Source organism: Diabrotica undecimpunctata, chromosome 2 (genome assembly GCF_040954645.1).
Source record: "Diabrotica undecimpunctata isolate CICGRU chromosome 2, icDiaUnde3, whole genome shotgun sequence".
NCBI classification, from domain to species: Eukaryota; Metazoa; Arthropoda; class Insecta; order Coleoptera; family Chrysomelidae; genus Diabrotica; species Diabrotica undecimpunctata.
Window position 1 is genome coordinate 61,322,491 of NC_092804.1, and position 12,700 is coordinate 61,335,190.

General features: G+C 32.8%; 1 protein-coding gene across 1 annotated transcript in view; it reads right to left on the bottom strand.

The window, feature by feature from the left end:
- Positions 1–1,017: 1,017 nt before the first annotated feature.
- The window catches only part of LOC140434626 (phosphatidylinositol-binding clathrin assembly protein LAP-like), a 128,778-nt gene continuing 117,095 nt past the window's right edge, over positions 1,018–12,700 (bottom strand). The window contains exon 13 of the mRNA XM_072523022.1: positions 1,018–10,933. Within this exon, the coding sequence (XP_072379123.1) occupies positions 10,844–10,933 (90 nt within the window). The 3' untranslated portion in view covers positions 1,018–10,843. The remainder of the gene's footprint in view (positions 10,934–12,700) is intronic.

Genomic DNA, 12,700 nt, shown 5'->3' on the forward strand with positions numbered 1-12,700 from the left:
GATATTTCGGCTTTTGGGAAATCACCACAGAATTCTTATTTCAGTCTTATAAAATCCGAGTTATTCCAGTATACAATTCAGGCATGCATGCTCTAGGGGTGACCTCCGATCCCACCACATTAAATCCTTAAGAAGAATGAAGAGAAAGTAAAGTGACACAAGCTTACCCTTTGTTGCCGTAACACTTATTTTAGCATACTGTATTAGCACCCTTATTTGAATACTTATAACATCGATACCGAAAGCGATATAGGACACAACTCAAAACTTAACAGCTTCAGAAACTACTGACTATGATTTATGTAAAGCTGTAAAAAAATTAAAAAGGCCTTAATTTAGAAACCCTCCTCTACACACTCCAGATGGTCAATAAGCAAAAAGAAATGTTTCCGCCGAGCACTTTGAAAAAGTCTTCCGACCATATCCCGCTGAAAATAACTTCGACATTGCAGATAAAGTGAAAGCATTTCTGAAAATCCCATATCAACTGGAACTATACCTGTTCAAAATTTTACCGTTAACCAAGTCACAAGATCCATACAAATGTTGAATCCAAAAAAATCTATCGTAACCGCTCCATGGTACGTAACCAATGTTATTGCTCTTGATCTTAAAACGTAATCTGTCAAAGAAGACTACTTGTCTACTTCTCCCAGAAGTATGACGAACGCATAGTCACCCCAACGCATTGGTTGAACCCCTAATGGGACGTCCCGTCCAGCGAAGGTTAAAAAGGCATCTTCCATATGACCTGCCAGTCAGATTTTTGGAACTTTAGTACTTTTCTACAGTATAGTGTTATATAGTGGTTAAGTTTCCCAAACCCAACCTTATATAAGTAAAAGGATGTTCCTAAATGTTTTGTTACTGTCATTACATTTACTTATTGTAAAATTTTACAGATTTCAATATTAATCTGACGTCGCAACGGATATTGACTATTTAAATTGTTTATGTTGGTATTCCTATCACTTAGGGGTAAGGGTGGAAAATATGTGAATTAAAAATAAAAAAACCTTTTCCGAAAAATATTTTAATGACTTATCTCTCAGTCAATAATATTTAAAGAATCAAAGAAATACTTCAAATTAATGATACAAAGCTAATGATACATATATTTTAACAGACTTACATTTAGACCAGACGAAATTTAAAACGTAATAAGTATTAGACAATGTTAACAAAGGGTAAATCTCAGCAAATTCGTTATAGCTACTAGAAAACTAACTGTAAATTATCATTATGGTTTTTTGACAGCAAATTTTCTTATATAGGTATATACAATTGATAAGCAATGGCTTCTGTATACACAAAATGTACAAAACGAAATATCCTAACAACAAAACTCGATAGCATTTTAATAAAAAATTTTACAATTAGAATACCAATAATAACATTGTTAAACGTTGATTAAAAATGTATATGAGTTATTAACTCTAATTTAATTTAAACGAGAAATAAGAACTACAACTTGCATCTCAACATGAAAGTAAAAAAATGAAAATGTACTTGCCGCGATGCAGTAGTACGTTCCTCAGTACAGAAGAAATGAAATATCAAATAATCGTTATAGAGGTATATTTGGTTGATAAAATGGTAGAATTACGTAAAGATATTATCAAAAGACCAACTAAAAAAAATACGAGATGGGAACGCGTTTATACAGAAATATTTACAGAGTAAAGAGAAGGAAACTGGATACAGATAACCAATGTTTAAGGAGATATAACGACCTGGGTCACGCAATGTTTATAGCGATACCTTGGTGAGTTTCCCCTCGGTAAGTCGAGTTAAAGGTTCGGGATGATTCTACTAAATAAAAAAAATTCTTATGTTCATCCGATCGGTACTCCTCCGAGAGATGCCACAGTCGTTCCTATATAATAAGCGACTGTGTAAAGGTAATGGAGCCGACTCACAATGCATTCATTTAACATACATTACATAAAATCCCAAGCATTACTTGCGAAAGATGTCCGTGGTGCAGAGAAACTGCCACATAGTCTTAGGACTATAATCGACAAATATCATACTTGCCAAAATTGTTCGCTGATTCGACTAAATGAAAACGTACCATATAGCTAAAAGTTTAGCTCTGTATCACTTGATGTTTCGACTTTGTGGGTGTAATAATGAAGTTAGTTTGACTTTTGTGCTTGATAAAGTTTTTCCATAGTTTAAGAAAATTGGACAGTGTGTTTAAGTGGCATATTTTTTCAACCACCAGATACAATGCGCCGCAAACCATTCATATTATAAAATAATATGTTAATGGAGAAAAGGCACAGAACCGACAAGAATTGAAGTCAATAGTATATGCGGTAATGACTCACGAAGAGTTACAACGCCGTTGATGATCGTGAGTTGAGAAAGGGGATTTGATAGTGGCGCGCCATTACTGAAAAGAAAGTCAGACTTAACTGACAGTAAACTAGAGTTTTGTTATACTGATAATTATATAACTCCCAGAGCCTATACATATCTACCAGTAAAGATTTCTTAAAATAAAGTAACAAATTATAATTAAGCTGATGCTACTAATGTTTGAACTACCCATACATTGTTGATTTGTTTAAAGTAAGTAAAGTAAACTCCATAAAGTGCACTAAAATTATATTTACAATACAAAAACTAATTGTACCTCCTGCGAACAACATTGTTTCTTCAAGATACAACTTTAAACATATCAGCAACTAATGCCAAAACTACGACATTTTAAAAATTTCGTCAAGTCTAATTAGGTTGTTGTAAGATTCATTAGCTTTTAATAGACTTTTCAATAAATTCACCTACATGTAACAGGTATATCTACAAATATGTTTCTGCATCATGACTCTATTTTAACATATAGTACGTTTAAAACTTTTAAAATAACAAAATCTCTGTATGGACGGCAACACTCACTTTGCATTAACAAACAAATAGCAGGTCTAAGACCGCTTAATATTTAAAAGGTAATAAATACTGCAACAACCATTCACAAATCTCGATTGTTTAATCCTCAAAAATCAATTAAAACTACAATTTATCGCAAAACTGCAATTCTTATTAAGACTACAACAGGGAGATGTATTAGTCTCTCATTTTTAATATAAACGGGAAAACCGGTAAGAGACGACAAATTAGACAACGGATCAGGGATTAATATGACACATCAAAGAGATATCTTCATTAGCGTTTGCTTCTTCAAAAAATATTACTTCAGTTTTGCATATATCGGAAAACAAAGGTTTGTGCTAATTCTAAGTTTTATGCATCTTTATTCTATAATTCTATTCAGGCTTGAATCGATACTTTTCGCCAAATCTTTCGTTCTAAAACGACAAAAAACGGGACGATTTCTGAACGATACGTTAGATGCTGCTGAAAGTAATTCTTTTGTATTGCTCCAATTAAAAAAATTGGACAATCATAATACTGGATCTATTATTTAAGACGATTAACTAATATTTTGGCAGAGGTTCATATCTAGTAATCAGCAAACAATAAAAAAGTACCAAGAAAATTAATTACGAGATTATATTGGATATTCTGACGGGAATTACTACCCCAAAACCCCAAAAGCTTTCATGTCGTTGTGATTTTTGTCCAAGATCTCGATCCAAGCTTTTTGACCATAAATTGAGCCATACTCGCAGCCATTATGGAAAAATATGTCATTTTTTCAATGTCATTGGACAGATTTTTTATACGAGGGTCACTGACGACCCCACGTTGTACTTGGCGTTGTAGTTCTAGGGTTAAACAAGGAAGATAATATGATAAGAACAATAAGAATAAAATAGTAACACTTACATCTTGATAACCATGTAGATCTTAGCATTTTCTCAAATGGCTTACTAACAAGGATTTTAACCAAATTATCATACGTTAAAATAAATTTCCTAACGCATTTTACGCTCTGAATATAATGAATAAGACTGATTTCAATTTTCGACACTAAACAATCGATTTTGAAATAATACATAATCGAAGTACGGTAATACTTCCTCATAAAAGCATGATGGAGAAACGGAACCATCAACATGTGAATAAATATTTATAATCTCAAGACACTTACCAGATATGCACGATTAAATATAACAAATGTTTCACATAACATGTTTTATAACAAATATTTTTATGAAAAATAAGTGCTACATTGCCAAAAAATCACAAAGTATGAATTATAAATATTTTATAACAAATGATTGTCTGTTGATGTTACAACCCTGTTGAATTTTTTGACAATGACTGGTTGTGAAGTTTGTATTATTTGGTTAACTACATTGATTAACTTTTTTTAAGTTTACTGTTTATTTTATTTTTAATCATTTTAAAATTATCATCAACTTTAGATTGGGCAAGAAAATGAAGATCTTATCTAATCAGCTATTTCGCTAGAGTATCGAAATGGGCCTAGGACATGGGATGAATACTATGATGATAAATAGATGATAGTTTCACGAATAGAAAATGAAGTCACAGAAAATTAAGTGGATTTTGATCAGGAGGATGCTACGTTGAAAATATATTTACACTAAATAATCTTCTGGTCACTTAAAATAAGATCGTCAAACCGTATAGAAACATTTTAAATGTTTCTACACGGTCCTACGAAGAGCTAATAATAATAATCCAGAGGGAGCTAATAAAACCTAAGCACAAACGACACTCGTGATTAAGAGACATAAGAAACTGGTGCGACATACCTGATGTCAGCACAGAAATAAAAAGACCATAAGAAACATATCTGCACATGCTCCAACCAACTTGAAAGTCTACACGCTGCATAGCATACGACACTAAACCAAGAAGGAATATGGATGTTATCTTATGTAACTTCAGATTAGGAAGCTACTCTTCCGTATTTTCTCGTTCTGAGGCTTGAAGAGCCTGTAAATTGCCAGACAAATTACAGCCGACAAGCTGTAATAGACAAATTACTTTGGATAGTTTGCCATTGGTCGTCAGGGAGAGAATAGTTTTTAATTTTTTACTTTTCATGGGAACCTTAATGTTAAACTCTTACAAAGGCAGTACAATGTTATTAACAGTAGAAGAATTGTAGTTTCCAAATTGCAATGTCCTTTTTTTACTACATTAGTAGTGTTGAAGTAAACAAGTAACTTCTCGAGATAATTTTTATATTTATTACTAATCTCCTATTTGTTACCTAAGCACATCTAATGCAATTTAAACTAATACAAATTTAACAACCAATTGTACATAAAAATTTGGTCAATATTCAGTAAATAGATATATGAAAAGTTGGTTCTTAATCAGTTAATGTTTGACATTAATAGAGATATTGAAAACACTTTCTTTTGTAAAATATTCTACAAAAATATTTCAATTTCTTAAACGAATTAAAACGAGATGTCCATTCAATGTTTAAAAAACCACTGGTACATGTTTTTTTACGATTGTCTAACGCATTCAAGCAGATTAAAGTAAAACAATGGAACCTATTTAGATTTTTATTTCGCTACAAGAGATTGAATGCTTATTAAAAATGATACAAACAATAGCCGTGTAAAAAATGTATAGGGTTATTGATTATAACCGGACCCTTGTCTATATTTTCTATTGGCATGTAAAGAGAACACAATATATTTGGTAAAGTTATTTTTTCCTATTATAATCTGCGTGAAATATCTATATTTTAAGATGGTAGAGAGAAATGAGCACACTGAATTGTCTTGCATTACTACAGCTCATTTCACGTATTTTGTCCGATGAGTACTTGAGGCACATTTAGACTTTAGAGTTACATCTCTTTAGATACAGACAAGTTAGAATTTTAAAAGCGGACTGTTTTTTATTCAGCACCTAGGTAACTGCATTTAGTTTCATCGCAAAATAGAAAATATTCAATACAGAAGTCTATTTAATTCACATTCCTAGTAACCGTCATAGGCCTTGTTTTTAAAGGCTTTCGGTTTAAATTAAATCGCGGTAGTGTATGTTGTCTAATATTGTCGTTCGATCTATTTATCGGTACGTGTAAGGTGATTTATAACTATGAAGTATATAATTATAATTGACTTTTTTTCATTTTTTTTAACTTAGCCTTGCATTGTTGATGTATAAATAACTATTATTTGTATTGTAAACATTTATAATTCAATTGCGATTGATTCATTTTAATTTCAAAAATATATTTCTATCCAGCATTGGTAATTTGATTGACAGTTTCATCTTACTTCGGTGGTGTTCAATATCAAATCGGACAAAAAGGGTGAAACGGACATTATCAGAGTTGCTATGGCAATACTCTATTACACTGAAAACACGAATATCAACAAACTTATCCGAATAGCAGATCACGATGTTTTAATAGATTTACAGTAGTTTATAATCATGTCTTAGGTCAAGCTCCTATAAGCATAACGCCAGGAGCCGATCAAACAAGGATATATCAAGAGATAAATGCGGATCCCATTCTGAGCATGTCTGTAGACCGAATGGTCCAAAAATAAAGTTTTGATAAACATTCTAATATCATAGAACCAAAGGAAGAAGACTGGGAAACAGGTCGGCCAGTAATGCAAATTTAAGTTGGTATACAATGGTGTGATGTGGAACTAATATGCCAGCAAGTGGAGAATGACTCACTCGTGATCTATGCGTTAGTCAAGAAGCTCTAAAACTCCTCAGTTCTATGCAGGTTGATTCAAAAATTGTGTGAGCCTGTAAAAACTGTTAGGGTAACATCTCCCAGATTGGAAGTCGAAATATATTGAAACTAGCCTGGGTTCCAGGGCACAAAGGCTATGTAGGTAGTGTTAAGGCTCATAAACTGACCCGAGAAGGTGCTTGTGCGCCATTAATTGACCTGGAGCCCTGCTTTGGAGTTGTGAAGAACACACACAAAACAGCAGCCGTTAATAAATGGGTGCCACGAGTATTTGTAACAGTAGTGATAAGCAATCCATAGCCATTACGGTAGCAATGTAATTACCAGAACACAATTCAATTTTTAAGAATAGTCCCTACCATCTTCAAATGACAGATTATATTTATGATCAAGAAAAATAAAAAAAGTGTCTAAAAAATAACACTAATTGATCTATTTTTGAACCACCCTATATATATATATATATATATATATATATATATATATATATATATATATATATATATATATAAAGTTTAAAACATATTCAAAGAGTGTATTAGAAATATAGAGAAGGGTACATTTATAATTAATAACCATATGCATTGTATATTAAAAAATATGTCTCCATTTAGATTTTTTATACATTGTTTGGAAAATAAAGCTAATATTAAAAAATGGGACGAATAACAATTTCTTTTATTTTAGACCAAGATAATTTATATTGCACATCATTATATTCTTAATTCTACTAATATATTAATCTAGTGAAGAAAGTTTGTCTAGTCTATTAATGTGCTATTACAACATCAAATTAGCATTTGCACTACGGTGAAATTTTTATAAATCAACGGATATTTCAACATTACTACCTCATGAAATAACCATGGAGTAATTTCTGTTTATGATTAATAATTATTCTAAATATTTGTATCCTTCTTCAAACAAATTTTTTGATAAAATTTGAAAAAGTTTTAAGAAAATGATTATCTTAAAGTTCTCATTCTATTTTGATATCTGACTGAATGATTTCTGAAAAAGATAATTTCAGAGATCAAAGTATTAGCCATGCAACGATGTATAGGGCTATAAGAAAAATGCAAAAACTACTTGCACAAATTTGACAAAAACTGGAAGATCTCATGTTTTGATGATAAGAAACACGTTACGCCCTTATATAGTATCCACGAGACAAGACAGCACTAAGTACGGCCACCGAAATTTTAAAAGTAAAATCAAAGAAGTAAGCCTGCGATCCTTTCATGACTGTTTTCTTCTCCTAGCAAGAAAATTCTATTTACAAACCTACTGAACCCTCATTATACTGGATCAGGAATCTTCGAATGGAATCAGGAATGAACGAGCATATTTGTTGATAAAACAAGACTCTAGTGAAACCTTTGTAAGCCCACAACCATTGTGTGGTATCACCAAATATGCTGCAAGAAACGAGATTCAGAAGTGGCTGATAAGGAATCATTAAACGAAATGGAGAGCCACTCAAGGGCAAGTCTAGACTAAGAAAATAATCAAGAATAATGATAAAAACTTTCGGACAGTTTGATGAACCTCAATAAAGAACAGATTAAAATGGTTACCAAAATGGTCACTGGACATTGTCGATTAAGAAAACGCATAAACAAAATAGGTAAGGAAATGGAAGAAGAGACTGACATACACATTATATGCCGTTGCAATATACTAAATGATATGAGACAGAAATTCACTGGTCAACACTGAGGATTGAATAAGAAGAGATCCTAAGAGACTTATTCAAGTTTAATGAAAAAAAAAACAGGGTATGGTACAAAGACGTTATGACCAAGTACCAGAGATTTAAGTGTCTCGCCTGAACTAAGAAAAAGAAGTGGAGAAACCTACTAAACATTCAAGAAACCCCAAATCGTATTTAGCTCCGGTTCAAGATATAATAGCAATTTTTAGTGGGTCATTACCTAACAAAGAGTGAAGTAAAAGCCTACATGTCCAGAACCTGTTCAAAAAATAGAGCAGCTATTGATTTATTCGCTGCAAAATAAATACAAATTAAAATCAGCAAGCTAAATGTTCGAAAAGCACCAAAAATGAACACCCTTAGACGATAAAGAAATTGTCAAAAAACTTTAATATTAATCAATTAAAGTTTTAACGACAATGTTAAACTAAAATATTTGCTAATCCACTAAAAATTGCTGCAATAATAATGACAAAGATTATACAGATCCAGATACCGAAGATTACATTCCAGATCACCAATTTGGTTTTTGGACAAAACAATCAACCATTCAGCAGATCCAAAGAGTAACTCAAGCTACCAAGCTTTATAATATTAAGAATATTGCACGTATACCTACTTACAGTTTAGCTAAACCTTTGAATGAAATATTTTCGTCCATTGGAAGTCCTCCTCATACGGAACTGAGAACGTTTAAAGTAAGATTAGATGAAGGTATATCCAACCGTTTTAGCATAGATTCGGGAATACCACAAGGTATTGGATTACTTAAAGCACTTAGAGACTAGGTTTTAAAAGTAAAACATTGAAATATATTGAAATAAGACTCGTCAAATAAATGTCACACTCGGACAAAAGCACAGTACGTTTAAACAATATAGCAATACCACAATGACCATGGCAAAATCTTTGTATTCATTTAGGCAATAAACTCCAAATGCCAAAATCGCAAATAAATCGATATGAAAATAAAAGACAGTTATTGCACTTTTTTATATATCTAATATTCAAAATTATCCACACGAAGTAAAAATTAAAGGAAAATAGAAAGTTTGGACGAAGGAATAACGAGGAGATAATATATTGGCTTCATCTCACTCCGTGTCATTATGCTACGGAAACTAAGGAATATTTCGAGCAGAATAGCATTAATTGTGTACCAAGAGAAGATAACCTTCCAGCTCGCTAATAGAAAAATATATGAAAAAGGTTGAAAACCACAGGACAAAACAATCCGAACGACAAATTTAAAAACAGTTGGTAAGTTGACCAAAACACATAGTTTCAAAGGAAGGTGAGACAAGCCTTGACTAAATTGCCTTCATTAAAGACCATGAAGAAATTCGTTAAAGTGCAGAGACTTAGATGGACTGGACACATTGCTAAAATGTCAGATCACGAATACACGAAGAGATTAACGTTTTCAAAACCAGAGGGCTCAAGAAGTAGAGGACGACCACGAAGGAGATGGATAGATGATGTGGAAGAGGACTTACAGATTCTAAGGCTCAGAAGATGGAGGGAAGTTGCCAGGAATCGACAGGAGTGGCGACTTCTTTGTGAGCAGGCCAAGATCCACAATGGACTGTCGAGCCACTTATGATAATGAAAGACCATGAGCTGTTAACAGTTTTGTAGGTTAATTTTCGTGTTGCTAAAGCAATCCAGTAATCCAACAAGCAGCAGTCATAGTACCGATCACAAAAAAAACGATACTAGTTTTTGCCAACAAAACAAAATATTCCACAATTTACTTCATGAGCGTACAACACATTTATTAACATCTTATTACATCAAATAATTTGAATTCAATCAAATAGTGTGATTAGTGCCAACGTTAAACTAATTAACAAGACAATAGATTTTTTATTTGCAGTATATAAGTTTGCATCGTATGAAAACGTAGTAGGCAGTTTAAAAATGGCACAATTTAAAAGAACGTACTCTGACAGCAGATGATCAAAGTAGTTCTGTAGATTAGTTATAGTACAGATTAAAAAATCTAGTTTTCATACAATACACCCATATCTATAAAATACCTATTCTTACCAATGGTTCCTAGGTATTAGAGATTAAGAATATTTTTTTTTTACAAAACTCAAGTACGAGCCATTTTATATTAGTTGTCTAGAACTTGAGTTATTACATTTCTAAAGAAATATTTTTTAAATATTCATATGTAGATATTCAATACCCAGAATCCCTTGTTAGAAGTTGCAATGGATTATCTATAATATGTACTACATACTTGGCAAATTTTGTAAAGAACCGTTAATTATACATTGATTTACTGGTTCTTAGTTATATCCGGAATTAACGGACCTTATTGAAAATGGCCAAAAAAATAATATTTTTTTATTAGGTACATAGATGATTTGTCTCTGTTCCTTTTCAACATCTGCCTGTAGACATTTATTTTATTAAATATATATATTAATATTATTCGTTATATTTAACAAAAATAATTTTATACATCTGGAAATCTCTTATTACAGACGAGGATTACTTAATCAATGGAAAAGAAGTGACTGCGGTCCCATCTGGTTCACTGTTGGGTTGAGTTGTGGCATTGGTTGTATCGTTGTTAAGGGGCGCATGCTCTAAAAAGGGAAGTTATTTATTTAAACAAATTCTCGTTTATTTTGAAATATTTATGTTTAAATTTTTACACAAGTATATAAGGTTTATAGATATTATAAATCAATATAAATACATAATAAATAAATGTTAATACATGCCATTACAACACGGCGGTATCTAACTGCCCCACGAACTACCTGGGCCCATTAATCCCAAGTACCTGCTGCCCCATCGCAGACAAAGTTATGGATTAAGTCTTAATGACCGGAAATTCCAAATTTGATTATAGTTGAAACTAAGAATATAAATATTTTCAGTTAATCACTTCAGTTGCAAGTATTACGGTATAGTTTTGTCCGTTAATGTTTAACTTTTAAATGGCGAATCCAACGACTATGTTTAGTCAAAGGGGAGAACTTTTATTAATAATTAATGAATATAAATATTCAAAGGCCCATGTCTCCAAAGATGGAAAAGTTAGATGGTGATGCATCAAAAAAGCGTGTCAACAAAAAGTGTACACAAAGGAAGGTGATGAAAATTACGTTATTCTTGAAAAAGCATCGGTGGAGCATAATATCCAGATGGTGCTCCAGATATCCACGTTGACCGGCAAATTTTTAGTAATTCTACAAAGAGGAAAGCTGTAGAAGATATATGTGAAAGACGTTTAAAGATTGTCCTGTAATAATTAAGCATTGTTATTGTTTAACTGTAGTTTTTGTTATTGTATATAAGTTAATGTAGATTTATAAATAAACTTTATTGGATTATATTGTTATAGTTTCATTATTTAATCATTTAAAATTTTCGCTCATGCTTTGGGAATTGGGTTTCTTTTTGAATACAATAAAGAAAAATAAAAACTATATATGTTCACAAAAATATTATCTAAGTACCTAGGTAGTGTGGGGCATAGTACTATAAAACTGAACCCATTAAAATCTAGGTAGCGTGGGGGAGTTCGTAGACGCCTTTACAACAGTCGATACGTTCCAAGAGTCGATTATAAAAGTTTAGCGCTATAACCCATGCGCGTACACCTCAGTGAGGTCGAATAGTTTTGTCGTTGTTAGACCAGACTGTCAAAGCCGGCCCTATAACCCACCAATATAATTACATTAGATTATGATTGGGGTGTAGAGTTGTGTTATAGAGGTAGCACCTTTTATCGGAACGACCACATCGAGCGTCATAGACGGGAGATGGTTCTTGATAACTGGTCCTCATAAGACAGCTAACTCTCACTTATGGCTCCACGTGCCACACCCCGGGTAACTGCATTGGTCTGCAGGCTAAACTAAGTGAGGGTAGCCAGATATGGAGAAAATTTTACCAAGCGATTGCCGGTATAAGCGATCCCCCACTTGCTGACCAACGGCTTCGGGCGGATGAGTTGGTAAGTGGTAGGGCACTCTTTTGTCCTGGAGTTGAGAAATCGGCTCCGAAGGCGAATGAACCAAAATTTGGCCAACGGCATAAGGATGTAGAAGGCAAGGGGAAACAACTACATTAAAGATCCCTATGGATTTCCCCAGAAAAATTATCATGGCTTTCGGTAGTGATAAGGAATATGTTACTGATCATGGACTTCGGAAGTCAAGATCCGGCAAGGGAGGATACTTAAACTCAGAATGCAAGGCCTCCCAGGTCGACATCATGCGAAATCCTTGCAACAACAAAACAATTTTGAAGAGTAAAACACCTAAATGGAGATGCTTACAAATCGCCACCTGGAACGTTAAAAGTATGTACGAAAGTGGCAAAGCACATAACATCGTAAAAGA